Source organism: Aspergillus multicolor (assembly GCF_047715735.1).
Source record: "Aspergillus multicolor strain CBS 133.54 unplaced genomic scaffold BDW74scaffold_17, whole genome shotgun sequence".
In the NCBI taxonomy this organism is placed as follows: domain Eukaryota; kingdom Fungi; phylum Ascomycota; class Eurotiomycetes; order Eurotiales; family Aspergillaceae; genus Aspergillus; species Aspergillus multicolor.
In genome coordinates, this window is record NW_027395968.1 from 567,292 (window position 1) to 593,983 (window position 26,692).

General features: G+C 51.6%; 12 protein-coding genes across 12 annotated transcripts; 6 read left to right on the forward strand and 6 right to left on the reverse strand.

Annotated features, from left to right (window-relative positions):
* Positions 1 to 1,964: 1,964 nt before the first annotated feature.
* BDW74DRAFT_179527 (uncharacterized protein) lies at positions 1,965 to 3,261 on the reverse strand (the record flags this gene model as incomplete). Its single annotated transcript, XM_073729483.1, has 4 exons — positions 1,965 to 2,141; positions 2,231 to 2,535; positions 2,602 to 3,057; positions 3,111 to 3,261. The coding sequence occupies 4 exons, from the start codon at positions 3,259 to 3,261 to the stop codon at positions 1,965 to 1,967; spliced, it is 1,089 nt and encodes a 362-aa protein (XP_073582672.1).
* Positions 3,262 to 5,139: 1,878 nt separating this feature from the next.
* Positions 5,140 to 6,035, forward strand: BDW74DRAFT_179528 (putative NUDIX family hydrolase; the record flags this gene model as incomplete). Its single annotated transcript, XM_073729484.1, has 2 exons — positions 5,140 to 5,466; positions 5,523 to 6,035. The coding sequence occupies 2 exons, from the start codon at positions 5,140 to 5,142 to the stop codon at positions 6,033 to 6,035; spliced, it is 840 nt and encodes a 279-aa protein (XP_073582673.1).
* An 18-nt stretch (positions 6,036 to 6,053) lies between these two features.
* BDW74DRAFT_36187 (MutT/nudix family protein) lies at positions 6,054 to 7,208 on the reverse strand. The gene is made up of 4 exons (XM_073732610.1): positions 6,986 to 7,208; positions 6,837 to 6,929; positions 6,439 to 6,679; positions 6,054 to 6,378 (listed from the first exon to the last, which is right to left on the reverse strand). The coding sequence occupies exons 1-4, from the start codon at positions 7,034 to 7,036 to the stop codon at positions 6,140 to 6,142; spliced, it is 624 nt and encodes a 207-aa protein (XP_073582674.1). The 5' UTR covers positions 7,037 to 7,208; the 3' UTR covers positions 6,054 to 6,139.
* A 1,904-nt stretch (positions 7,209 to 9,112) lies between these two features.
* On the reverse strand, positions 9,113 to 10,554 carry BDW74DRAFT_155696 (HAD family hydrolase). The gene is made up of 2 exons (XM_073724875.1): positions 10,251 to 10,554; positions 9,113 to 10,191 (listed from the first exon to the last, which is right to left on the reverse strand). The coding sequence occupies exons 1-2, from the start codon at positions 10,257 to 10,259 to the stop codon at positions 9,445 to 9,447; spliced, it is 756 nt and encodes a 251-aa protein (XP_073582675.1). The 5' UTR covers positions 10,260 to 10,554; the 3' UTR covers positions 9,113 to 9,444.
* A 1,279-nt stretch (positions 10,555 to 11,833) lies between these two features.
* On the forward strand, positions 11,834 to 13,468 carry BDW74DRAFT_168764 (initiator tRNA phosphoribosyl transferase family protein; the record flags this gene model as incomplete). Its single annotated transcript, XM_073726894.1, has 5 exons — positions 11,834 to 12,183; positions 12,270 to 12,304; positions 12,374 to 12,546; positions 12,601 to 13,267; positions 13,302 to 13,468. 5 exons carry the CDS (start codon positions 11,834 to 11,836, stop codon positions 13,466 to 13,468), a joined length of 1,392 nt encoding a protein of 463 aa, XP_073582676.1.
* A 38-nt stretch (positions 13,469 to 13,506) lies between these two features.
* BDW74DRAFT_179532 (aldo/keto reductase family protein) lies at positions 13,507 to 14,414 on the reverse strand (the record flags this gene model as incomplete). Its single annotated transcript, XM_073729485.1, has 2 exons — positions 13,507 to 13,842; positions 13,899 to 14,414. 2 exons carry the CDS (start codon positions 14,412 to 14,414, stop codon positions 13,507 to 13,509), a joined length of 852 nt encoding a protein of 283 aa, XP_073582677.1.
* Positions 14,365 to 15,454, forward strand: BDW74DRAFT_155710 (uncharacterized protein). The gene is made up of 2 exons (XM_073724876.1): positions 14,365 to 14,387; positions 14,452 to 15,454. The coding sequence occupies exon 2, from the start codon at positions 14,524 to 14,526 to the stop codon at positions 14,761 to 14,763; it is 240 nt and encodes a 79-aa protein (XP_073582678.1). The 5' UTR covers positions 14,365 to 14,387; positions 14,452 to 14,523; the 3' UTR covers positions 14,764 to 15,454.
* A 160-nt stretch (positions 15,455 to 15,614) lies between these two features.
* Positions 15,615 to 18,313, forward strand: BDW74DRAFT_36263 (alpha-actinin, sarcomeric (f-actin cross linking protein)). Its single transcript, XM_073732612.1, has 4 exons — positions 15,615 to 15,968; positions 16,105 to 16,171; positions 16,229 to 17,836; positions 17,890 to 18,313. The coding sequence occupies exons 1-4, from the start codon at positions 15,913 to 15,915 to the stop codon at positions 18,085 to 18,087; spliced, it is 1,929 nt and encodes a 642-aa protein (XP_073582679.1). The 5' UTR covers positions 15,615 to 15,912; the 3' UTR covers positions 18,088 to 18,313.
* Positions 18,314 to 18,424: 111 nt separating this feature from the next.
* Positions 18,425 to 20,397, forward strand: BDW74DRAFT_155716 (putative RNA binding protein). The gene is made up of 7 exons (XM_073724877.1): positions 18,425 to 18,558; positions 18,628 to 18,696; positions 18,996 to 19,027; positions 19,109 to 19,146; positions 19,219 to 19,279; positions 19,333 to 19,402; positions 19,458 to 20,397. Exons 1-7 carry the CDS (start codon positions 18,520 to 18,522, stop codon positions 20,136 to 20,138), a joined length of 990 nt encoding a protein of 329 aa, XP_073582680.1. The 5' UTR covers positions 18,425 to 18,519; the 3' UTR covers positions 20,139 to 20,397.
* BDW74DRAFT_155723 (WD40 repeat domain-containing protein) lies at positions 20,398 to 22,321 on the reverse strand. Its single transcript, XM_073724878.1, has 6 exons — positions 21,758 to 22,321; positions 21,588 to 21,701; positions 21,495 to 21,534; positions 21,337 to 21,432; positions 20,643 to 21,271; positions 20,398 to 20,587 (listed from the first exon to the last, which is right to left on the reverse strand). Exons 1-6 carry the CDS (start codon positions 21,765 to 21,767, stop codon positions 20,451 to 20,453), a joined length of 1,026 nt encoding a protein of 341 aa, XP_073582681.1. The 5' UTR covers positions 21,768 to 22,321; the 3' UTR covers positions 20,398 to 20,450.
* A 253-nt stretch (positions 22,322 to 22,574) lies between these two features.
* Positions 22,575 to 25,343, forward strand: BDW74DRAFT_155725 (WD repeat PLAP family protein). The gene is made up of 3 exons (XM_073724879.1): positions 22,575 to 22,740; positions 22,831 to 23,284; positions 23,335 to 25,343. The coding sequence occupies exons 1-3, from the start codon at positions 22,693 to 22,695 to the stop codon at positions 25,191 to 25,193; spliced, it is 2,361 nt and encodes a 786-aa protein (XP_073582682.1). The 5' UTR covers positions 22,575 to 22,692; the 3' UTR covers positions 25,194 to 25,343.
* A 101-nt stretch (positions 25,344 to 25,444) lies between these two features.
* Positions 25,445 to 26,358, reverse strand: BDW74DRAFT_168768 (NADHX epimerase; the record flags this gene model as incomplete). The annotated part of the gene is made up of 4 exons (XM_073726895.1): positions 25,445 to 25,980; positions 26,050 to 26,115; positions 26,185 to 26,293; positions 26,347 to 26,358. The coding sequence occupies 4 exons, from the start codon at positions 26,356 to 26,358 to the stop codon at positions 25,445 to 25,447; spliced, it is 723 nt and encodes a 240-aa protein (XP_073582683.1).
* Between the last annotated feature and the right edge of the window lie 334 nt (positions 26,359 to 26,692).

The following is a 26,692-nucleotide window of genomic DNA, read 5'->3' on the forward strand; positions in this document are numbered from 1 at the left end:
TGTAGATGCGATTGGCGGAGCTGAGGGCATTTAAGAGGGCGAGTTAGGCAACTAAACCAGCTCTCTCTCTGCCTAGAACTCGCGATGACTGGCGCGGAAGGGCTGCCGGGTCCACTCAGCACATGGATGGATCTGGAAAGTGGGAGGAAGAATAATATCTGAAGAGAAGAATCGACGAAAAAGTAACCATGCTGGCACCTTTAAGGTCGGGGAATAACGAGCAATGGATGGGAAGATGAACGGGCTGCTCGACAAATCCACGATATCTGGTTGCCTTGTGCGATCCTCTTTTCTTTTTCTCCCTTCCACTTGTACCTACCGTACGCTAGGCAGAGGGGCTCTCGCGGTGATCAGACATCAATATATGCCCCCACGGCTTGATCTTCAAGCTCCTGTCATCGAATTGCCATCAATGGGTCCCATTCCCGCTCCTAGCCGCCAGGTTGCCTAGTATATATATTCCGCTCAGGTTGCCTCCAAGGAGAGAGGCAACCGCGTCACCTGACGACCGTCAGCGACAGCGACAGCCTCGAGCCTATCGACTGAATATCACCAAGTCTGTGCATCTCAAAATTTCTGAGATCTGCAAATAAATCACTGGCTGCCTCAACTTTTTCCGACCTCCGCCGGCCGTGCCACTTCGCTTTATATGACCCTCTCGCCCCTAGGTCTGAGAGCTCCTCGACTCGACTTATACACCGACTCTGTTCGTGCCAGCTCCCTTACTTGGACAACGGACACCGTTCCTTGATGGGTCTCATGCTCAGAGGCGCACGGTGCTCAGGGTTCCCACCGCTACGGACAGATCACTCTTGCATTTCTCTTTACACTGACACAGGTAGCAGCAAGCCGTATGGCTGGACGTGTGAGCTAGGCTCCATCTCTCTCTGGTGAGTTTAGAGGATTGGGGTAATCGAATTCCGTTGTCAGCAATGTTCTGTCTTGTACGCCTAATGAGTCATATATTTGGTGATGTCAACTAGCCTCGCGTGAAGCTGCCTAAAAGATAATCTGTTCGAGGCAAGCACGTCTGTCAGATAGCCAGCATCTCGCTGTCCGAGCTCAGAGCGGCAGGCATAGCAGAGCAGTAAGCCGCCATAATTACTGGGATCTATGGACACATCGTCTAGCTTACTGGCCGCCTTGTTGTTTCCTGATTATAGCCGAACAACTACCCTGTTCATAATGGCCTTGCAAGCTTTCGATAAACAGTATTATTGTTTCACGCTATTCGCCGACAGACCAAACTCATAGGATATCAATGCAAAGCCAACTGACTCCGACCAGAAGAAAAAAAAATCAGCTATGACTGACCATGCTGAAGAATAAAATGAAGAAATAAAATCGAGGTGCAGTGTGCCCCGTGTCACTCAATCCGCTCCGGCGACATAACAGTAGTAGAACATTGGCCAAAATCTAACGCCGATCCGGTCTAAGCAAACGTAGCTGTGGCAGGATATCAGGACAGTTAAAGTTGAAAAATTCGATGTAGTGCGCATAATAGAAGTTGGCATATCAGAAGTTGAAAGGATAGAGACGGTTACGTTGGTTGCTTCAATTAGGGGAAATAAATGCGGTGCTAGGTTGAGTTAGTATTTTGTGAAACTGAGCTACCGGATTATGGAAAATGGAAACGTACCTTTTGTCTAACGGGTTCCCGGCACATAGGACAGTTTGCTCTCTCCCTGAGATATCCTTTGACTGAAGGCATGAGTTCATCGGCGCACCATCTGCAAAGAATCGCATGCCCGCAGGGCATCAGCACGGTGTCAACAAGCTGGCACATGCAGATTTTGCACTCCATATTGATGGTCAACCCGTCCGATTCTTTGGGCCCAGGGCGGACTTCTTTTGGAGTAGCCTGTACCTTTTTCGTTTTGTTTATGGATGCAGTAAGGTTGTTTATGCTCTGTCTGTACACAGCTTGGTATTGACTGGGCATTTCTCGCAGAAATCCTTCAAGCTCAAGACCCAGACTTTGATTTGGTGCCGAGAGCGGCATTGATTGCTGCTGCGTCGATTGCTGCGTAGGCTGGTGCTGCGAGGTTTGACGCTGGAAGGGTTGATGTTGCATTGATTGGTAACCCGAGCGCCCGATATGTCTCGTAGATGGAGCATATCTGGAAGTATTCAGGGCGGTGCTGGTGGGTGGTTGGCTTGTTTGGCTCTGGGTCATTTGTGGTTGGGTGGATGACGCAGGAGCGTAAGTCTCGCTAGATGTCATACTTACAGGCCGCGATCTGGTAGACGAGTTGAGGGCGGTGCTGGTGGCTGAGGGGTTTATTTGGCTTTGAATTGCCTGCTGCTGTGTGGATGCATCCGGAGCGTAAGTCGTGTTGGAGATCATACTCGTTGGTCGTGCTCTGTTAGACGTATTGACGGCGGTGCTGGTGACGGGCTGGCTTATTTGGCTTTGCGTCGTCTGTTGTTGTGTGGATGAAGCGGGGTTGTAAGTCGTGCTGGGGTTAGTACTCGTAGGTCGTGCTCGTGCACGCGAGAGCTGGCTAGACCGAGCCCTGTGATGAGCTGGTATTACTGGAGTCGGCGTCAAAGTGGTTGTTCTTTGGTTCCTTCTTTGATACGAGCTCATCGAGGACGTACCAGATGAAGGGAATGCTGCCGCATTACGACTTATGCGGTAGGTTGTTCCTGAGCTTGTGTCCCCCGCACCCGGAACGAACGCGAAAGGGTTTGGTTGTGGCTGGGATCGGGGCTCCCCTGGCATCGTTGAAGTTCTGGGGGCTGTCGCAAAAATTGGGGTCTGAGCAGTAGCAGAGCTCGTGTCCGTTGTGGGAAAGTAGGTATACCGAGACATCGCACCGACCGCTGGAGGACCGCTTGGAGATTGCGTGACAGCGGACCACTGGCGCGGAAGATCCTCGAACATGGTCGATGTAGGAGAAAGCGTGTCGTATGGGTGATTCATGTTCGTATTCGTGTTTGCGAAAGTCCCACTGGTTGCGGGTGGCAGGGTAGAGTAACCAGATGACCTATTCTCCACTGTTGAAGCTCTGTTGCTTGAAGGGAAAGCCTCGCTGTATTGCGGCATGGGCAAGTCTGTAAGAGACCAGATTAGCATAAGTGACTTGAAGAGCACGAAATAGCCCGACCTTGTACGTTTGAGTTTGGAGACATGAAGTCGTAGAGAGGGGTTGAGCTGAGAGGCTGTGCAGGATCATAATCACTGGGCAGAGATATGCCGGAAACTCCAAGATTTTGCAAGCTAGATTCCTGCATGAATGAGTCGAACTGAGAGTCCATGTTGACGAGCTGCCAAAAGTGTTGTTGACGTTCTGGGCCTGGCCTGAAACCACGATGGATCAATGTCTTATCCTGCACAGATGGTGTCGAGGACGGATATTGGTGAGCAATCAAAACCTCGAAAAATTGCTACCATAAGACTGGGTAGCTTGCCTTGAGAGGCGAGGGAGAAAAAGTAGTGGTATGACTATTGTGAGTGGGGTCAGCAAGATTTATGTTATTTTGCTGGACTGAACTCGAGATCAGCGATTTTCCACAGGAGAAATGGACTGCAAGAGCAGATATTTCATTGTGAGAATTATGACAGAGTAAACAATAGTTGGCCTTGCCAGAACTCAAAAGGAGTTCAACATACCAAAAAGGGCCCAAGTACCTGGGTGAATATCCCACCTGGGACACTGTCAAGAGGGTGTTGCTTTGGGGTTGCGTTGACAACAGATGGTCGAGCTCAGTCGGGGACAATAGACGGCTTAGTTCTGTACTCAACATCTCCCAACACCTAACGTTGGCGACACATTGACAGGAAGGATGAAAATCTGTGAATGGAAGCCGTTGTACTCTCTACCTCTGCGGAAGGATCAGACCACGGTCGAGATGCCAGGACACCCGGAGGGAGGCGAAGCTCTGCAGAATTACAGGATAGTGCGAAGAGTAAGTTTTGATGATAGTCGAACAATTCCAAAGGACTGGCTACTAGAGTACAAGCACTCGGGCGGCCATGGCAGTTCGGGGATATGTAGTCTTGGGAGATGGAGCTCGGGCAGAGGGAATATATAGAGTAGCAATTCCAGGCAATTCACAGAAAGCCAAAAGGCGGCTCTGTGTTCTGTGAAACAACCAGGCTGCAGACCAGACAAGCTTGGACAGGCGAATTCACTCCGCTTCTATTCACTGTTCTCCTATTTTTTTTGTTTTGGTGCTGTGGACCGATCATATTCAGGCCCAAAGAGGGAACAGCGAAGACAAGAGGCCTGAGTAACAGTGGAGGAGCCGTCGACAGCCGGGTTGCTAGGACTCGCAGTGTGATTCGGACAGCAGTTCGGCTTCAACTGGTCACCAGCGTGTCAGGGCGAGAAGCGCGATTGTGGCTGCAGGTCAGTGAGCAACAATGAAATGGAAAAAAAAGTTCCAGAGGTCAGTCGACCTGAAGAGAAGACTCCCTTTAGGCTGGGACCGCTACCACCAATGAGGCTGGTACGTACTCAAAGTCAGCGCACATCTAGCCCATGCAACCACGGGGTCCCATTTGCTGGAAGGTTGCGAGGTGCAGGGGCAAAGGGGCAAAGCGAGAAAGGAACTCGAGTCTAGCCGAGAGGGCAGGAATAATTAAATGATAAATGAATCTCCGTACAGGAAGGAACCCTCTCGAGTCAGTCAGCCAGCCAGACGGAAGTCAGCACCGCAAGTGGTGGTCCGACCCCGCAAGATGATCTGGTAGTGTCAAAGCAGCTCCCAGCACAAAAGCGCCAGTCGGAGCATGGTGCGCTTTCCTTCGGCTGGGAGCTGGCAGGGAGGGAACATTCCTTACATTTGAGGCGAAACGATAGCTTAGCTCAAAGCGGGAAAGATCACTGATCAAACGATGATGATTGTTGTGGTCTGGCCGATCACGATCCGACAGCTCTGGTGGATTCGCTGGTTCCGCAACCTCCGACCCAGACGTCATCCTTCAACGGTACATTCCATCCTCTCTCGCTGGAACAAACGAGCTAAGACACTTGGTGGGCTGATGCGAGACTAACACGACCATCACTTTCAAATCTCCAGGCTTGCCATCTGTTTTCAACGGGCCGTGACCCTTGGCTCATGCTCCGAGGACTCAAGCCGTGGCAGCGCTTTGCCTTTACCTCCTTGCGACCGCAGGTTCCAGTTGTGGCCATGTCGACATCTACCAGCATCTCCGACCATGGTCTGGGCTCGCTACCCGTTAGCTGCCCATCGGAGCTATCTAAAGACGCATTGTCGCGATTTCCAGCCTTCCGTGTTTGGTTTGCTACATTACAACGCTCCTTGAGCCGCCAGAAACACCCATCGCACGAGTTCCATAACGACCCTTATGTTCTACGCAAGATCAACGTGCAAGCGGTGGATTTCTTTGGGGGCGGGAGGCTAGGATTTGTAAAACTCAAAGCAGACGTATCTAATGCCAGTGGCGAGAGTTTACCAGGAAGCGTCTTCCTACGCGGCGGAAGCGTTGGGATGCTGGTAAGCGTACATTATTCCAAACGGCGATACTGACTAGCTAACTTCCTTTCGCATAGCTTCTGCTTCAGCCAGACGATGTTCCTTCTGCTTCAGAAAACGACAAATGGGCCGTCTTGACTGTACAGCCACGTATCCCCGCCGGCTCACTCGCGTTCTCCGAAATTCCAGCAGGTATGCTCGATGATAGCGGTGCGTTTGCGGGCAAGGCGGCGGAAGAAATTGAGGAGGAAACAGGCTTGAAGATTCCGCAAAGTGATTTAGTGGACATGACTTCCCTCGCACTACAGTCAACGGACGAGTCAGAGGATGGCGAGACGCTTCAAAAGGCAGTGTACCCATCCCCTGGTGGCAGCGACGAGTTCATACCTTTGTTCTTGTGCGAAAAGCGAATGCCGCGCAAAGAAATCGAGGCCGCGCAAGGAAAATTGACCGGTCTACGACAGCACGGTGAGAAGATCATGCTAAAAATCGTGCCGCTGAAGGATCTCTGGAAGGAGGGCATTCGAGACGGAAAGACCCTTGCTGCTTGGGCTTTGTACACAGGTCTGAAGAGAGACAACAAGCTTTGAAAAAGCGCTAGCGGAGCGATGCAGTCGATCTATCTCAAATGGTCAATGGTAGAATAGGAAAAGAGTGGTGGAATGGGCACTCTATCGGTCTATTGCAATCTACATCAGAGCTTCAGCTTTTTCGCCAATTCGATGCCTTCCGCTATTGTCCCAATTCGAGCATCAATAGCATACCCCTCGGACTCAAGTCTCTTCAGCTCATCAAACAATGAGGCGAGCGGGAGAGTGAAGCACTCTATAAACTCGTTATCCTCAAGTTGTGGTTTGGGGTTTTGGTTTTCGGGAAGAGACATGTCCACGCGAACATGGACCATGTTCAAGTTTGTGTTACAGAACCCTGGGTCTGATCAAACAAGCGTTAACTCGTGGCCGTTGACGGATGTGGCAAAGACATATCGCTCACCGTTGTACATGATTGTGCTGGTCTCGTCGGCTACGCCTACATATCCTGTTTCTTCCCTGAGCTCACGCACAGCGCATTCCTCAACCGTCTCATTGGGATCAATGAGACCGGCTGGTACTTCGACAACCACTTTATCGATTGGCGGCCTGTATTGCTTCTGGAGGAGCAGTTCTGGGCCGCTGGATTTGTCCAGAATGGTCACAATCCCGACACCGTCGACCTCACAGTTTGCGGGTCGAGTCTGTTTCCATAAAACCAAGACGTCAGTAGGCTTTCGGAGCAAACTATTTGTTATTTGGCAAGGGTTGGCATCAAAGATACGGAGTAGCCGCCGGGCATAGACTACTTGCATGGGTGTCGGACGAGGCGCGGGAATAATCTGTTTCATTCAATCTTACCTGTCTTTCCGACGATTCCCAGGTCCGTTCGACACCGTTTGGGTCGCAGTAAGTCGTCTTGACTAATCTTGTCCACTTTGCTTCACTTGGGTCCTAGAGTTTGTTTTTCTCAACTGATGTCCTTCAAAACTATGCACGAATGACCGTACCAGGGGTCCTTTGGACAGAAACTTTGACTTGGCGTACATTGGGTCTGACATTCTGAGCCCCGAATACCGCTCGGGTTCAACAAACAAATGACGATGTGGCTTGACGTTCAGGGGCAGCAAGCGAGTCGAGAAGCAAACCGTAAGTTTGCCGCTGCACTGGGTTTGTTGCACGTTGCACTGGCCTAGGTTCGAAGTGTCTATCAAGATCTGAGAGCTAAAGTCCAAAGTATCGGTTGAACTGGAGATTGGGAAGCAACGAGGGGCAAGCAGAGAATCTCAGAAATCAGGCCTCAATCCACCGCCTCGTCTGTTTTTGACCGCCCACTCCATCACTCCCAGGAGATAACCACATGTTTTGGACCGGGTAAAGGGTCTATTTTAGTTCGAAAAGGATTATGCATCGTTTTTCTAAGGCCAGCCGAACACTTTTCAACATATTGTCATTTCGACTCCTGGCGCTCGGCACTCTGACAATCATGCGAAGGTCTAGATTTCAGTCTGGCCGGTGCAAAACGACATTTCTCCACTTGGAAGAGCGGGGTTCAAGTTCTTCAGCTTCGATATCACCCCAATGACGTATCCAACGAACCATAATCGAACGATCGATCAACTACTCTGTACGGATATCCCGTTCATCATCATCGGGGGACTCAATTATCGCTGCTAATGGGAACACAATCGTATCGGGGGCCCCAGCTGTCCTCCGAAAAGACTGTTTAGTCATCTACTCCGCCGCAGGACTCCGATTGCTCTGTCGTCTGCATGGTGTATATGGAGCTTGGCTGATGCGTCCATATTGCCTCGCGAACTTGGCAGCTGCCTCGAAGTTGGCAAAAATCACCAGACGCTCACTAGTAGCACAGGCTCGAAATCAAGGAACGGCCTTATTTTGAATTCGACTCAATCCCAGGCACGGACTTTCGAGGTCTAAATAGGTGGCGGGGCAGAGGCAGAGGCCGATGTAACAATCAACTGAACTGCAGGGCGGAGTCTCTGCCATCCTGGCATGTTTGCGCGGAACTGCGGCTTCCATGCACAACCCTATGCGACAAACTTCCAAGTTTGACACATCGAGGCTGCCTGAATGGACGCGACAGAGATCACAAGGTCAACGGACATGAAGCCCCCGGAATCCGCGGGCGGACTTTGATTTCCCTCCGAGAGTGCAGCAACGGGGACCGGTGGGGAGGTACTTACAGTCAAGTTCACTAATATCGCCCCCTTGTACCACCTTAGCGGATATTCAACGGTCACACCCGCGCTTGCTACCTAGGTATATGGTGACCTATTACTACCCAGTATACGTGCCCGGTGAGTCCAGGCCAACCAACCTCGCCTCAATTAAAAAACTGGACTCTGCCAATCCGGACTTCGGTGAGCGGACAAATCTACTCGATCCTACTATATCGATTGAAAGTCCGTTCTGTCGGAGCGCGAAAGCGGACAGGGACGCGGACGCGGAGGAAGAGGGCGGAGTACGACGGAGACGGACGACGGACAACGACAACGTCGTGCATATGTCCGGTCTGACTCTGTTCATACTCCGCAGAAGTATCTCTATATCTCGTAGTCATCGGAAGACTAACTGTAACTTAGCCACCTCAGTAGTTATCACTACATAGATATAGAGGTATATACAGAATCTGATCCACGACAGGGTCCGAAACCTTAAAAACCTGACGATGCTGTCTCTTCCTAGAACTCAGGACGGGAACTACTCCGGAGTAAACACCAGCGTGCAAACCATCAAGGATGATAATGGGAACTGGTCCATGCATGAAGCTTGCATCGCACAGCGCGCAGTACTCCGTACTTGGAAGCAAATAACAAACTCCAGCTATTCCCTCAGTCTGTACTTCGGCACTACGGCGCCTCCGGGCACGCTGTCGCGCTGGCTTCGAGGGCACGAAGTAGTCGGATTATCATTCACGTACAAAGTACCTGAGCTTCTGAAGTCCCGCGGAGCATCAAAGTGGACCCCATTCCTGCAATTAAGCGCATTTAGTGTTGGGACGGACCTGGTGGTGGATGTTGCCTACCCCGCTTCATACTTCATTTTATGAGGGGGAGGGGATAGAATACAAATGCCTATTACTTTGAGCACATGATCACTATTTACTGGAATGAGATATTGAGAAAGGTTCTATTCTCTTTTGTAGGCTATGGGTATCTTACTGTCCATCAGATCCTGTCTATGCCACAAGATGAATATTAATCCATGTATCCGAGCCGAAGAATTCTGGAACGGTGTAGAAGGAAAGCGGAGCGCAGAATATGTATGCCTCTGTCAGCGCTTGGTCGCATAAGGGAGAGCGTGATCGTCCTGCGAGTTTGGCGAGCTCAAATGCGTGAGGGCGTGACAAAAAAGTATTAAGAGACTTGAAAAAACCGAGATTGGAGAAAGGAAATGCGCCCGCTGTCGTGACATCGTGTAGAAACCGAAATAGCAAAATCGTAATTTAGAGAGCAGCGACAGGAGCCTCCGCTTCCTCGATCTTCTTGAGAAGGTCCGGGAATTCGCTCCAGTCCTTCATGATGACCTGAGCGCCGAGATCGGTGAGACGCTGGGTCATCTCTTGCTGCTTCTCCTCAGTGGGATAGCTGCCGACGTAGCCAATGACTGCGATCTTGGCACGGATGGCACTGAGAGCACCAGAAATACTGTCCTCGACGGTGACAGTCTCCTCAGCGGTCTTTCCGCACTTCTCCAGGGCGTGAAGGTAGATGGCAGGGTCGGGTTTGGAAGTAGGCTTGGGAAGGGAAGTGGCAGCACTGAAGACCTTGTCGTGGTCGAAGTACTTGTCCTGTCCAACCTTCTGGATGGAAGCACGGACACGGCGCAGAGCAGAGGAAGAAACAACGGCGAGGTCGTACTTCTTGGACTCGAAGAGCTTCTCAACCTGCTCGGTGGCACCAACACAAGGCTTAGCCTTGTCAAGCAGTTTAGCAATGACCTTGTCCTCCTCCGCTGTAACGTATGACTCAAGCTCATCCTGGCTGAGTTCGAACTTGAACTTGGCCTGCAGAGACTGCATCATGCCGCGGAAGTTCTGGCCGACAAAGTCCTTGATAAGCTCTTCACCGGTGTAGCGGACGGTGAGGCCCTGCTTCTCGAGGATCTCATTGGCGAGGTCAGCGCAGGCCTCAAAGGCCAGCTCTTCCGAGAGGACGAGGGTGTTGTCGCAGTCAAAGAAAATCTCGGTGATCTAGATCAGAAACGTGTTAGTGGTGGCGCTTGACCAACGATCGGTGGAGAATATCTCACCTTAGGCATGATGAATGGCTGTGATGAGTCTTGATGAACTATGAGAAGTGTGATGTGGAGGGGTGTGGAGGAGTGTTGATGGCAAAGTGCGGAGGGCGGCTGGAGACAAAGGAGGAGAGAAGTGTTAGTTGAATTAAACTTATGGTAGACAATGGAAGAAAGCCACGAGAATGAGGGTATTGCGGTGCCTTTAAGTAGATTAGGAGCGAGTCAGACCCAGGGAAGATATCAGGTTCGTCAAGGCTCAAGAGGGGAAAGCGATAATGTCATGGGGATTGTTCCAGGCAGGGGCGGGGACGGTGGGGTTTGAGGTCATACCGTGACGTTGACGACTAGAGCGCAGCACAGCGACACCGACCACACCGAAGCGCGGCGGGTCTCGGGCTGCACAGCCGCTAAAACTGTTGACTAACACTGCTGCCAGGCCTATCACAGAGGGCGCCCTTGGGCACGCCTGTTTGAGTAAGGCCCAGGCGTCATTGAGGCGTGCGCATTAGGAATAGCGCGGCTTGGCTGGGAGTCTGAGATTGGCCCCGCCTTTTGATATGGAATTGCGCAGAAAACCGGCGGTCAATGAGAAGAACCAAATCGAATCAAGTTCAAACAATTTTGACTTCCTTTTTCATGTTCTTTTCTTTTCTGCGCGGGCAGCGGTTGCCCCTGGACAGTGGATCTGGTCTGTCTCAGCCCCCGGTACTACTTCCTTTGTCTTCGGGAGTGCTCGGCGCAGCCGGTTTACCATCCGAACCAGCCGGGTCTTGAATAGCATCACTCACGGCCGAAGCTATATTGGGTAATGGCTTGGACTGGGCGTTCTGACAAGACAAGCTGATATTGAGACAGCCTGTTGCTATACGGAGTACAGCGTTCCAGCGTATATGTTGGATTCAGTTATATAGCTCAAGTCTTTGGAGTCTTCGCCTAGTGTATCGACCCAGGACTAAGCCACGAATCAGAGGCCCATCTGAGGCACTTCCCGTCGGTGTAATAGACTTCTAAGCCTTAGGCCCCGGAGGCATTATCGTGGCTCCATGGAGCGGTAGCAATTCAACCGTTCACTACTCAAAGCGCCAACTACATCCAGCCCCTCCGGGTGACTACTCCGTCTCGTTGGTAACTATACTCACTCGATGCATGCATCAGATAGCGCAGATACATACCTCGCTTGCAGTTTTCTTCCCACATTAGTTTACCGGTGTACGAAGTTGGGTGGCATATCAAACTATCCATTGCGGATTGCAGGGAGAAGTATGCGGCTGATGCCTCAATTGTCGGGCACGAACTGGATCATGCCTCAAAGGACCCAAGGTCCACTCTGCTGCTGACATTGTGCGCTTTTTATTGGTTCATTTACGCCGGTTGAATGATCCAATTCATCAGGAGTTCAGCATCAGCCATCAGATCTTAGACAGAATTTGGAGGTTGGACGCTTTGACGCTTGATAATATTTCCTTATTCGAGGCAACTCTATATACGCGCCGCGGGCTCTAGACAGGCTCCGACTACCCCGTACAAACCTGTTCCCCTCTGGAACTTCCTATTACCTATTCCCTGTTTATCTTCATGCAATAGCGCCAGCAGACATGGGCACTCCTTCCAAGTCAGACTTCCCCGTGTCCGTGTCGGCGCTGCACTTCCCCTCCGCCGAGCAGCTGTCTGTATCCCAGACGCTAGCCTCCTTGCGACGATCTGCGCTTTCCGTCAACAACCGACTGCGGTCCATTGAGGCCGACGCTGACTTTGTCCGTGAGGTGGCTGACCACTACAGCCTCCCTCTGGTTGCCAATGAAAGATGCGGGAGTTGGTATATCCCGCCTGATATCAAGACTGGCAGCGCTTACTTCAAGAGCACTGATGGCCATACCGGCCAGTGGGACTTCAGCTTTCGAAGACTAAACCTGCAGATTCTACCAATTGCCCGCGAGCATGGGGGGTTAGTGCGCCACTCCATTGCCCTCAAAAACAAGTCTGGGGTCTCCCTTGTCTCTCCCGCTAACCGCCGGGCTTTGATCCTTGCAGTTGTATCATAGTGGATTCAACCCGCCGTGGGAAATGTAAGTCATCTCATTAGCCACTGTCGCCGCTAGCCTCTTCTCTGTTGCTCTATCTCACGGACCCCCCAGTGATGCCTGATGCCTTGTCTAAGACTGTACCAATCTGGTGCGCCGTCTTCAACCGAGCGCTGTTCCCTTCGGAGACTGCATATCACTCCGTTGAATTGCCGCCAAACTATTTAGGCGCCTCGGAAGAGTCGCAGATTGAAAAGCGGATTGACGGCTTCGTCCACTCACTCAAGGTACGCTTACGGAATAGTCTACCCCGAATATCCAGAATGGGCTGATCGTTGTAGAGTCTCAAACTCGATTTGGACGATCTCAGGCAGCAGTTGGGAAAGCCTATACGAGTTGCTTGGGCCAACCGGACATATTTTCACCCAACAGACTTGGGCAAAGGAAAAGACTATAATCTCTTCGTTCTTTGTTCATCTTCCAAAAGAGTTCATGGGGCTGAAATATCCGAAGGTGGGTATATCCAGGGTGCAGGGGACGACAGCGAAGCTTGGGCCCATGGTCTCACACCACCCGTCTTCTGGGCTCACAAATCTACCCTTTTGTCACGGGCTGAGGAAGACCTACCCGAGGTGATAGAGAATCTAACTCGGGAGCACCGTGTGCAAAGATCCGGCCAGCAAGCGACCCTTGTCGCACCAACTCAAAACCTATATATCGGCCAAGCAGACCCTAGCTTGGCTGATAGCGGTCAGTATGACCTTATCATTGACTGCAATAGCAATATAGAGACTACAGAAGAAAATTCGAAACGGCTGAACCTTGGATGTACATCCTCGAAACAAGGCGGCCGTGACTTGCGAAACCATCTGGACAAGGTTCGGGATTTCGTCGGCTCGCATTTGGGCTCAAACTCGTCGCAGTCCCTGCTTGTTATGTGCGAGTCTGGCAAGGATATTTCTGCAGGAACCCTGCTTACTATAATCTGTCTGTTCTATAGCGACGCTGGTAAGCTGTTTCGCCAGTTGCTTCTTGTCCTTAGATCTGACCACTCTAGGTGAATTTGCCGGACCTCGAACACAAACCATAGGCAAACAGTTTATCCGACAACGTCTTGCTTGGATCGTGTCATCGAAGCATGATGTGAATCCTTCACGCAGCACGCTGCAATCGGTCAATGCCTTTCTTATGCAACGCCCGGACTATTAAACATGAATTGCATTACTGTAGTCTTTGCGGTAAACGATTCACTCGTTCTCAACAGCCTCGACAATGGCTCCAGCACTACCCTGATCCAGTCCATCAAGCACAGAAAGGTCTTCATCGGCGATTTTGAAGTCAAATACATCGGCATTTGACACAATGCGCTCCGGGTTATCCGTCTTCGGTAGCGGAACCCATCCCTTCTGCAACGCGTAGCGTATCAACACTTGTTGTGTCGACTTGTTGTATTTCTTTGCGAGATCGACCAACGTAGGATCGTTGGCCTTGTAATTCCGAACGATTGGCGAATAAGCCTCGACGACAATTCCGTTCTTTTTGCAGTATTCGACGATCACCTGTTGCTGGCACCATGGATGAAGCTGCGTGGTTCAGCTTAGCATACCGTCTTACTTAGAAGGGTCCATTGGAGACTTACCTCAATCTGGTTTACATGCGGCGGCCACACCTTCGCAACCTCCTTCAATTCCTCAATATGCTTCACACCGAAGTTGCTGACTCCGATAGCCTTGGTCCTGCCTTCGTCCAGCAGCCTCTCTAGGGCCTGCCAAAGCTCCTTGCGGCCTGACGATCCGGAGCTCGAGCTGTGTATCAGGAATAAATCCACGTATCCATCCTTGCCGCCGATCTTATCCACGCTGTCGACAATCTTCTTATAGGTTTCTTCGGGCGAACCGGCGGGTGCAAGAATCTTGGTAGTCACAAAAAGCTCGCTGCGCGAGATACCGGAATCCCGGATTGCCTCGCCAACCTCCTTCTCGTTCGCGTAGAACTGCGCAGTGTCAATGTGGCGATATCCTGTCTCAAGAGCCTTGAGGGCTGACTTCTTAGTTTGCGCTGCCGGGGAGCGATAGACTCCGAACCCAAGTCGCGGGATCTTGACCGAGGAGTTCGGCAGGGGCAGAAGGTCGGTGATGGTGAAGTTGTTCGACATGGCTCGCTATATTGCTGACTGAACTGAGCCTAGTAAGATTGATAGGTTGGAAAAAGAAGAAATATACTCTGGTTAGAATGTGGTTTCGCGTGGGCTGCGGCGAGGTGATATGGACTTGAGCGGGGAGAAAATCGGCTGCGGCCCCGCTGCTGTCCATGATATCATACGCCCGTTTCATTGCTTGCGATGGCGCAATTCTGTGGTTGACTCACCCAGAACGGCGCAGTTCGTTATTATTATTAATGAACATCCGCCCTGTCTTTATCTTCGATTCTCTTCTCTGGGCATACTCTGTACGGAGTGCATCGCCTTGATTTCGATCTTGCTAGGCTTTGCAGCGCAGGGGTGAAGGCGCCTTGTACCATCCGGCGAGTATACCTCGGCAACATCGACTAGTTATTGCTTCAGTTTTCTATATCAAGGTGACGCCCTGTTTATACTCACGTCGCCTGGCACCAATTGAAATTCAGCATCCACATCTTGAAGATTGAAAACTAATTTCTTAGATTGAGCGAGCATTGCCCATCAATGAAAGCCATGTCGAGCGATCGTCTAGCCGTGCAGTCGATTCCGCCATTTACAAGCCAAACAAGCCTCCAAGTCCAGCCATTCAAATTATCGTCGCGAAGACTCCACCATATTATTTTTTCAGACGCCGCAACGCGAGCGTTTGAATGGAGCTTATCGGGGTCTAGCCAGGCCTATAACTACGGAGTGCGCGATCAAACTCTCTTGGGCTGGGAGGGCTACGAATGATCATACGACGGGGTCGAGCATTTGCATACAAGCAGCATCGCTGAACATACTGTGCAAATGCTACTCATCGGGCAGCATTGTCCGCGAGGCTTTGGGCTTGATACCATAAAACGGTGGTAAAGACCCACGACGACCTAGGGCGCGACCCGGATGTGTAGACTATAGATACTGCCAAAAATAGGCACAAAATCTGTAGGTATCATGCACTGGGCGCTTAAAGTGTAGGATGCAAACAGCCGTTGTTGGCTTGCTTTAGAATAGATCCCACCAAATCAACAATATATCAAGGGCAATTGCATCTCACACAAAAATTAGATTAAATGTTCGCATCGCCATCCCCTCACTGGAACCCAGGGATCGGAGGCAGAACCGCAACCCAAAGAATGCCGGGCAGCGGTTGCTGTGGGGGCGGAGAGGGGGATTGTGTTGACATCCTCGCCCGGACGAACCCCTTGGAGCCCGATTCATTGATTGACTTGAGCGAGGTCTCCTTTTCATCCATAAGCCGGCTTCCCGTTGACGGCGGCCTTGTCTTTGTTCCGAGTGCGACTGAAGAATCGCTCTTTATCTCAGTCTCGCTCCGATCTCTATGAAGATCTTGCCCTTTTTTACCCCGGCGATCCTCTCTATCAATAGTAATCCGATAGCTCTGCGGTATTCCCTCAATCGCTAGACAACTGCGACCACACGATACGCTTTTTCTGCATACCCTGGATGTTTTCGATCCTTCATATCGCTCATCATGTTGACGGTCGACGAGTCATGGGTTAATGTGCAACAGAAAACTTTCACAAAATGGTCCGTCCACTCCGAGTCCCCTCCGCCCCTCGATGCCTGTCCTAGTCTTCTGGTATCTTCCTTGTATTGGGGCCCCTGCGACTGAGCGGCCTTCGCTATTTTGATTTGAACCGACTGACATTTTTTCCGTTGGCAGGCTCAACAACAAGCTAAAGGCTCGGGATATTTTTGTGAATAATCTAGTGCGCGAACTTTCCAACGGCGTAAGTCGACTTCTGTCCCGCAAAGAAGCGCAGGTCACTGATACCTTCCGTTACCAGGTCATCCTTATCCATCTCCTTGAGATCCTGGGCGGAGACTCGCTCGGTCGATATGCCGCCAACCCCAAGCTCCGTGTGCAAAAGTTCGAAAATGTCAACAAGAGTCTGGATTTCATCAAGGGGAGGGGCATTCAGATGACCAATATCGGTGCGGAGGATATTGTTGACGGTAACCAGAAGATTATCCTCGGTCTGATTTGGACGCTCATTCTCCGGTTCACTATCAGCGACATCAACGAGGAGGGTATGACCGCGAAGGCCGGTCTCTTATTGTGGTGTCAAAGGAAGACCGCTTGCTACGAGGGTGTGGAGGTTCGAGACTTCTCTACTAGCTGGAATGACGGCCTCGCATTCTGTGCGCTCCTAGACATCCACCGGCCAGACCTGATCGACTACGATGCTTTGGACAAGAACGACCACCGAGGGAACATGAAGCTTGCCTTCGACATCGCTACGAACGAAGTCGGCATTCCTGACCTGCTCGACGTGGACGACGTTTGCGATGTTGCGAAACCCGACGAACGATCATTGATGACATATATTGCCTACTGGTTCCACGCCTTTTCGCAGCTTGAGAGGGTAGAGAATGCGGGACGGCGAGTGGAGAAGTTCGTGAACAACATGCACGGCGCATGGGAGATGCAGAACTCTTACGAGAAGAGAATGCGGGAACTCTTGCGGTTAATCCGGGCCCAGCGCGAAGACTGGAAGAACGCGTCGTTCGAAGGAACATACAAGGATGCAAAGGAGCAGGCCTCCCAGTTTGCCATGTATAAGCGGAACCAGAAACGCCAGTGGGTAGCAGAGAAGTCGGATCTTGCAGCACTTCTGGGTAACATCAAAACTAAGCTGAGCACGTATCGGCTGCGAGCCTACGATCCTCCGCCGGAGTTGTCTTCCGAAGCCTGCGACCAGGAGTGGGAGTGTCTAACCCGTGACGAGCATGAGCGCAGCCAACTCATCAATGAGACCATCCGTGACATCAAAAATGCCCTGCGCCGCTCTTTCGCGGATAAGGCGAATGACTTCGCATTGACATTGAAGACACTATCCCTTGCAATCTCAGGTCTCGATGGAGAAGTTGAGGATCAACTATCCCACGTCAAGCGACTGAACGACAATCTACCTCCTCTTGACGCATTCTTGGAGACCATTGCTGAACTGGAGGAGCAGTGCCAAGAGGCAAATGTCGAGGAGAATGATTATACGACCTACACATTGGACGAACTGGCTTATGAATTGAGTCTTGTTAAATCAAGCATTTCCAAGAAAATGGCTTTCCTGGACAACCAACTCGTGGCACGGAACATGACGAACCTCACCCCCATTCAATTGGAAGAGTTTGAATCAGTATTCCGACACTTTGACCGCGACTCGTCCAATACGCTGCAGGAGCTCGAATTTTCCGCGGCGCTTGCTAGTTTGGGTCTTGTGTATGACGAGGAAGAGATGCACCAGGTCTACGTTGAAACATGTGGTCCTGTTAGGCTCGCGCAGAATGCGGGCGTCAGTTTCGAACAGTTTATTCGTTTCATGGTCAGCGTAACGGAGGATCAGAACACTGCAGAGCAGGTATTTCAAAGTTTCCGGGAGGTTGCAGATGGCAAGGTATGTATTCTTCCCAGTCTGGTTACTTGAGCCCTGGACTGAGTATTGTATAGCCATACGTCACAGAGCTTGACCTCCGACACTCCCTCATCCCTGACGAAATAATTGAACACCTTGTCAAGACTATGCCTCAGCACGAGGGCCCTGATCTGCTGGAAGACAGAGAGCTTCCGAAGTACGACTACATCAGCTTCATGGAGAAGATGATGAATGAGAACTCCGCACAAGCCCCTGTTAACGGCAGCGAGTAATGCGCTTCTAATTCTGAATCCCCCTTTCTTACTTTTGTTCGTGGTATAGGTGTTGACTGGAGCTCAATGGCGGTTTTGTCTGGTAGGCGATTGCCGATATTGCATTGTCAGGGCTTTTGCGTTGCTTTTCGCACCTGAGTTTTCACATACTCTCACTGTGTGTACAGACTTATCCACAGATTGAAGTAAACCTGCATAAAAAAATAAGAAACACATTCAAGTACAATGATTTGCTATCAGGCATTGATAAGGACCCGTGCACTTCACGTGATATAGCCACGCCTCTTCCCGAAGCCTGTATCCCAGGCCAACTCCTCCATATCATACCTCCATTGATGTTCTCTTAGTAGTGGTTTGTGTTGCAAACTCTGATATATCACTTACGTCAACCGTCCTCTCTTTCATCCCCAGAAATATCCTTCACTCGCCAGAATGGATCGCAGCTTGGACGAAATCATCGCTGAAAGACCGGTCAGTTAGTCCGCAGCCTCCGCGGCTGTGTTATCCCGTTAACCTCAGGTTTACTGACTCCCTATACAGCCGAGGCAGAATCGCGGCCAGAACAGAGGTCCTCGCAACCAAGGTCGCCGCTCAAATGGCGTGAAAAAGGTAGGTTTTAACATCTACTGGGGCTCAACCGCGCAGGGCGCAATGAGCCGAGTCTGTCTTGGAACTAACTAGCTGCTTCTCACATAGGTCCTTCCTCCTCCTCCTCCTCTACCTCCTCTTGATCCTCGTAATCCTCTACTTCCGCGCCTCGCTTCAACAATGTCATAAGCAAACTCAGTGCTTCCGTGTGTTATGCTTCAGATTGACCTGAAGGCCACGGAAATCGCCACGATGCAGCAGTTTCATAACACCTGATAGATTTAGGGCTGACCTTGTTTATTTTGTTCTGATTACAACAGCCTTACCGAGATGAGCGTGTTGATCTTGACCTGTAAGGCTGCGCCCACCCATTCCTGGACGAATTGGTTGTGCGATTCTGGGGTTGTTTTGCTAACTCATCCGCGGGATATAGTGATTGGGTCCACGACAAATATGAAGACGACCGAGACTGTACGTTTTAAACCTAGCTCAACGACTTAAATGAAAAATCCTCGTGGTTTTGGTTCTTACACATATTTTCAGCACGCCCTTCCCGCGGTGGACGACGCGCTCGCGTGGACCGATACTCCCCGTCGCCGAACCGGTACGGCTCAATTAGCTGCATATGAAATGCGAACGACGCTAAACAGATACTAGTGGCGCGTTTGCGGGAACCAGACTTCGCATTGAAAATCTCCACTACGATATCACAGAGACCGACCTCGAAGTGCGCTATCTCGTCAACCCTTGGTAAAACGTGTTCTAACAATTCTCCCCGATAGGAGTTATTCTGCCGGATTGGATCCATCTCGAACGTGTCGCTTGTCTACGACCGCGCTGGACGCTCCGAAGGTGTCGCCTATGTCACATACAATCGCCACAGTGATGCGAGAGCCGCGATAGAAGAATTCGACGGCGCCAATGCCAAGGGACAACCCATCCGTATCTCAATCACTTCTTCCGGCCCGCGACGAGACCGGAATCCCTTCGACAGTGTTGAGAAGCCGAGGGGCAGCCTCTTTGATCGCGTCGAAAGACCCCGCGACGCCCGCAGTTTAAGCCCCGAGAGCCGAAGCGAAAGCGTCGAGGGTGCCGGACGCCGTCGTCGTGGTCGTCGCGGACCAGGTGGCGCAACCTACCGTCGCAGCGACGTCTCTAAGCCCGCCCCCGACCATATCGATCGCTACATCCCAGGCCAGCAATCCTCCGGTCGCCGCGGCGGCGGAGGACGTCGACAGGGCGGAGAGAACAGAGGAGAAGGCCGTCGTGGTGGTAATGTGCGACCCAAAAAGACACAGGAGGAGCTTGACCAGGAGATGGAAGATTACTGGGGTAGCGGTGCGGGCACGACCGAACAAGCCGCTGCGCCCGAACAGACAACCGCAGAGCCAGCGCCTACGACTACTGCTGCGCCTGTCGCCGCGGCGCCGGCCGGTGATGACGATATCGATATGATTGAATAGAGGGCTTTTGCATCGCGCCCATCCTTCATCTTGATCTGATCTTGCTGTTTGTTGTGAGTAGCTATCTACGCGACATTTTTTCATAGTCAAAAGTCGCACCTTTTCAACTCTGCGGGTTCAGCTTAGAGGTTTCAATACCATCTCATCTCTTTTCAGCTTCCACGGACCTGTGACGTTTATTTTCTACGTTTGCGCAATGCGACAGACAACCGGACCACATTCGCATGCTTACGAAACAATGGAACCAAGGGCGACTGGTATTATTCTTATTAGATGACTATACAGTTTCTCTATTGACAATGTTGATTCGCATTAGCGCCAGAGGCCATATGGCTCTCTGCATGCCTTCCAGAGCTTGATTGTACCGTCTTCACTGCCCGTACCGTATAGTTTACCGTCGGGCGAGAAGCTCACTGACCAGATTGGGCCGTGGTGGCCCTTCTGTACTTCTGTAGGGCATTAGCGGTTTCCCATGAGGGTTCAATATGATCGAGAATGACGTACCTAATTCCTCATCTGTATGCAAGTCGTATACACGCGCCCATGTGTCGTTCGCACTACCGGTAACCAACCGGGCAGTGTCATTGTTCACTGCTGCGCTGGCAACTTCATATTGGAAGTCAATCTTCTTGAGGAGTCTCCCCGGGGTATGGCCGTCAAACAAGTAGACGCTCTTTCCGGCAGCGACAGACAGGATGCCGGTGTCGTTGGGGCGGGTCGCGAGAGTGTTGAGTTCGCAGCTGCCGATGTTCCCTTCGACGGAGAACTCGACAACTGGGTGGCGGGAGCGCAGATCCCACCAGCGGATCTTGCGGTCGTCCGCGGCTGTTGTGAGGATGTTGTAGTCGCGGTTCCAGACGATGGATTTGATGATGCCGTCGTGGGCATTGGAGCCGATTTCGTAGCTTGTTGCTAAGGACGAGCCATCTTCTGCTGTGGGTGCCGAGGGTGCTGTGGGGGAGGAGTTGTTGCTGCCGCCGCTGCGGGTCAAGTCGAAGATTCGGAGTTTCTTCTCGTAGCCGCCGGTTGCGAGGACTTGGGGAGAGGATTGGAGGGGGAATGCGACTGCTCGGACGATGTGCCCGTGCGTGAGGGTGTGGAGGCATTCGCCTGTGTGGGTGTCCCAGACCTTACTGTTCGCAGAAGGAAACGTCAGTCCATTGCCAATATTGATCCTTGCCGTAGGTGGTAGATTCACGCAGAAAAGTCCGCAGCAGCTGTTGCGGCTATATTGGCATCGGTTGATAGGCGAGCTTGCCATACCGCGCCTTTGTGCCCAAGAAAAGTGCCGATCCTGAATTAGAAGTCAATATTGTTATCGCTGTAAAGAGGTCGAGTAATGGCGACAAGGCATACCAATCACCGGTAATACCATCCCGAAGCATAGGATTGTTATCTAACGACCATGAGTCAATTGCTTCCAGTCCGTCCTCTGAAGGTCCAATGTACCTTTGCAAGCAGAAACAAGATAGTACTGATCGTCCTCTACCGTGGACGAAAAACTGATATGGGGCACAGGACGAGAGTGTCCATGGCAAGTTAAAGGCACAACTTTAGGGATATCTGAAGTCGCATATCAGCAATCCGAAGATGGCTGACGGACTCCACTTCCGGCATACCTGAAGCCATCGTGAAACCAAAGTCTGAGCAAGAACTGAGATAACAGTTCCAGAATGGCCGTTACAAATGCGAAGATGAGAGGTCCAACCCAAAGATCAGCCGAAGCCTGTCGACGAAGAAAATGTATTTGCACAGAGTATTTCGAATGACGCAAGAGATCGATTGCTAGAAATACAGAAGGAAATTCGTCGGTCTCGTCAAATCATCAGCGCTGTAGGGCGGGGTCTGTATATAAAATGACGGCGGCGGAGGAGGGAGAGGAAGTCGCGGAGATGACCCTGGTCGAGAGCAGGTCGGAAGCAGATATCAGGGCGATGAAGGCTCGAATGATGTAAAGGAAATGACGGATTCGAATTGTAACCGGCCACCCGCAGCGACACCTTTTCTATAGACTGATTTGAGGGAACGGAGACTCCGACCCAGACGGAATCGTAAAAGCGACTTTTGAGCTTGTGCCTTCCGAAATCGAATCGCGTTGCTGGCGGAGACACTGCGCTAGTCCTCATGGGGTTAGCCAGCCGGCACGTGAGTGTATACTTCGACAGCGAGATGACTGCGTAACGGCCATGGCCAGAGCTCTGCATAGACGGCAAGTCGGGATTGGTAGCTTGATACGTGCTTGTATCCTCTCATCGCAGCTCCCTATTATGATCTTTACAGAGGAACTGCATCCTGCTGAGTGATTACTCATCATCTTGTACTTCTAGCAGCTTCTGGGCCTCAACGGCTTACCGCCCACATGACGCCCCTCTTTCCTTGGAGATCGCCGGGGCTGCCACGAGCCAGGTCCCCGTAGTCCCAGCCGGGGTACTATTGGACTCATCACCTACACCTTCTCCCTTTGGACCTCTCTCCTTCTTGACACATTCCTTTCTTGCCACGTTTCCGCTCAATCACGAACATCCTAAATCCCACCTCATCTCTTCTTGTATGTATGCCTGAGTTCAAGATCTCCGCTGCTTTGGAGGGCCACGGCGATGATGTAAGACAGCTCCCCGCCCTGTGTTGACACCGCAACAACACCCTCTATCTCAGCGCACTTCGTTACTGACTTTCTGCTATCAATCTCTAGGTCCGTGCTGTGGCCTTTCCCAACTCTAAAGCTATCTTCTCTGCTTCTCGAGATGCGACTGTTCGGCTTTGGAAGCTTATATCGAGCCCGCCTCCAACATATGACTATTCTATCGTCTCTCACGGTTCCGCATTCATCAACGCCCTAGCATATTACCCCCCGACCCCAGATTTTCCTGAAGGATTGGTGTTCTCTGGAGGCCAAGACATGATCATAGAAGCGAGACAACCCGGCAAGACGTCGAATGACAATGCGGATGCTATGCTGCTGGGCCATGCTCATACGGTCTGTGCACTAGATGTGTGCCCAGAAGGGGGTTGGGTCATCAGTGGAAGCTGGGACTCAACTGCTCGTATCTGGAGCTTTGGAAAATGGGAATCCGAGGTTGTGTTAGAGGATCATCAAGGGAGCGTTTGGGCGGTGTTAGCCTACGATAAGAACACAGTAATCACAGGTAAGCCGGCGTACGAACAAGCACCGAGTTGGGCGCTGACGAAGAATCAGGTTGCGCGGACAATACTATTCGAATATACAACTCGTCTGGAAAGCTGTTGAAGAGCATCAAAGATTCTCGGGACGTCGTACGGGCTCTCTGCAAACTGCCGCCCTCACACCCCACAGGGGCCCAATTCGCCTCCGCCAGCAATGACGGGATAATCAGGCTGTTCACGCTGCAAGGAGATCTCGTTGCGGAGCTTCATGGTCACGAGAGTTTCATCTATTCGCTGGCGGTTCTACCATCCGGTGAGCTTGTCAGCTCTGGCGAGGATCGGACAGTCAGGGTATGGAATGGCACGCAGTGTGTGCAGACCATCACCCACCCTGCAATCTCAGTTTGGAGTGTCGCGGTCTGTGCGGAAAATGGCGATATTGTGACGGGAGCAAGTGATCGAGTAGCACGGGTTTTCACCAGGTCTCCAGAGAGGCATGCGAGCGCGGAGGTAGTGCAACAATTCGAGACGGCTGTCAAACAGTCAGCAATACCCGAGCAGCAAGTCGGAAAAATAAACAAGGAAAAGCTCCCCGGTCCAGAGTTCTTGCAACAAAAGTCTGGCACCAAGGACGGTCAAGTGCAGATGATCCGTGAAGCCAACGGCAGCGTTACCGCTCATACATGGTCTGCTGCTCTTGGAAGATGGGAGTCGGTAGGGACTGTGGTAGACTCAGCCGGTAGCAGCGGGAGGAAAACCGAATACCTGGGCCAGGATTACGATTTCGTCTTCGACGTTGATGTTGAGGATGGGAAACCTCCACTCAAACTACCTTACAACCTGTCACAGAATCCGTACGAAGCTGCGACCAGGTTTATCGGTGACAACGAGCTGCCGATGAGTTACCTTGACCAAGTCGCTCAGTTCATCGTCCAAAATACCCAAGGCGCAACCATTGGTCAGACCAGCCAGGAACCTGCAGCAGGCGGCTCTGATCCATGGGGCCAAGATAAACGTTATCGACCTGGAGATGCTTCTGCCCAGTCAGCAGCCATTCCAGAATCACGGCCTAAAGTACTTCCACAAAAGACATATCTATCCATCAAGTCTGCAAACCTCAAAGTGATCTCGAAGAAGCTAGGCGAACTCAATGATAAGCTTGTTTCAGATGGCTCAAAGGAATTGTCCCTGAGTCCTTCCGAGTTGGAAATGGTGGTCTCTCTGTGCAATGAGCTAGAAGCGTCTACCAATCTGAAAGATTCGGCCGCCGTTGAGGCGGGCGTGAATCTACTCTTCAAGGTTGCGACCACTTGGCCAGCAGCGAATAGGCTGCCCGGACTTGACCTGCTCCGGTTATTTGCTGCTGCTACCCCCGCGACGGCCACGGCAGATTACACTGGTAAAGACTTGGTGACTGGGATTATCGATAGTGGGATTTTTGACGCCCCGGTAAATGTCAACAATGCAATGCTTTCCGTCCGAATGCTGGCCAATCTATTCGAAACCGAAGCTGGCCGTAGTCTCGTTATCGGCCGTTTCGATCAGGTTATCGCTGCTGTCAAGACATGTCTGACAAATAGCGGATCATCACCCAACCGCAACCTCACCATCGCGGTAGCGACTCTATACATCAATATTGCTGTATATTCGACGTCCGAAGGAAGGAGCACAAGCGTCGAGTCAAGCCAACGGGGCTTGGTACTACTGGAAGAGCTTACGCGGGTGCTTTCCAGCGAGAAGGACTCCGAGGCTGTCTATCGCAGCCTTGTTGCCCTAGGTACTTTAGTTAAGGAGCTGGCTAGTGAAGTGAAAGAAGCTGCCAAAGAGGTGTACGATCTTGGAAAGATCCTGCAGGCCATTCTGAGCTCGAACGTCAGAAAGGAACCGAGAATCAAGGGTATAGTCGCGGAGATTAAAGAATCTCTGCTCTAGTTGGGTTGTGTTCTTTAATTCACGGATACCCATATGGGGTCTACTTGATACGCCGCCATGAACATTCGATAGATTTATAATTAGCAAACATTGAAGGTACCGATGACGCTGACTGCGTGCATTGCATGTCATGAGGATGCGCATGAGCCACATTATTTCTGTTCCTCACACAGCACAACGTAACTAACATCAGACACCCCTGCCAGCCCTAGCATGACCGGACTGATATGCTCGCTCCCTCCAAGCCCACCCTAAAGCCTCCCCTCTGCATCAACCCCAACCTCCATAACCTGGTCCACCCCAGGATACTCCGGCACCGTAAGCCCATACTTATCCGCAACCTCCCTGGTCAAAAACCTACCACCAACAAAGTGCCTCCCCTTATAGAACTTGACGCACGGCTTCGGCGCTGTCAAACTAATCAGATACTCTGGCATAAATTTACTGCCGGGCCCAGACTCCGGCGGTCCAGACTCAATACCCCATGAGCTCGGCGCGTCGACGGCCAGAACAGGGATCTTCGAGGTCTCCATTGCGGAGATGATCTCAGGGAACGGATCGCGGAGGGGTCCACCGAAGGAAAAGCCGAAGATGGCGTCGACGATCAGCGAAGTGGATTTTAGGCTGTCTTGGAAGTCGGCGCTGCTCGAGATGAAGGGGATTGTGAGGGCTGAGAGCTGCGTCTTCAACCGCGTGTAGAGCTCCTTCTTCCCTTCCTTGGGGTAGTAGATCGTGGGCTTGTAGCCGTAGTGCGAGAGGTGTCGGGCTGCGACAAGGCCGTCGCCTCCTGGATGGTTTAAGTACTAAGTTTTGAATTCGTAGAGGGCAAGGAGCGAGAGGATAGGGGATATTGTACCGTTATTCCCTGGCCCGCAGATGACGAGGACGTTCTTCCCCGCGCTTGGTGGGTGCACGCGGTAGACTTATCAAACCATTAGCCTTAGCTTCCATGATGGATGGTTGAAAGTTGATGGTTAGGTTGCTAGCTCACCAGCCTGCGAAACCGACAACCCCGCCAACTCCATCAACTGGTCGAGCGAGAAGCCGCCGACGCTCATGAGGTCCTCGTCCAGCGAGGCGGCGTCTTTCGAGTTAAGGGCCTGAACAATTGATGTTAACTTTTGCGCATATAATAATCCGGGGGTTGGCTTACCTTGAGCGCCATCTTTGCGGAGCGGTGGTAGGATCTGACGAGACGCAGTGGTGCGGGTGCGGGTGCGGATGCAGATGCGGATGCGGATGCGGGGGAGGAGACCTGGATGCGCCGGGTGAAGAGGGAGAGCGCTGGGCGGAGCATGCAATGTCGTTTATTGTTGTAATTGCAGGGGACTAAAAGAGGATACTTTTGGTCGAGTTGGTTTCTTGGTTTAGGATGAATTGAGGAATGGTTTGTATAAGCTCGGTGGTGATAAGGTCAAGTCAAGCACAGGTGGAGTGGGGGGGGCTCCCCTCATACGTCATGCAAACGTTGCCGTTCTACACACATTCTATCGGAGGAC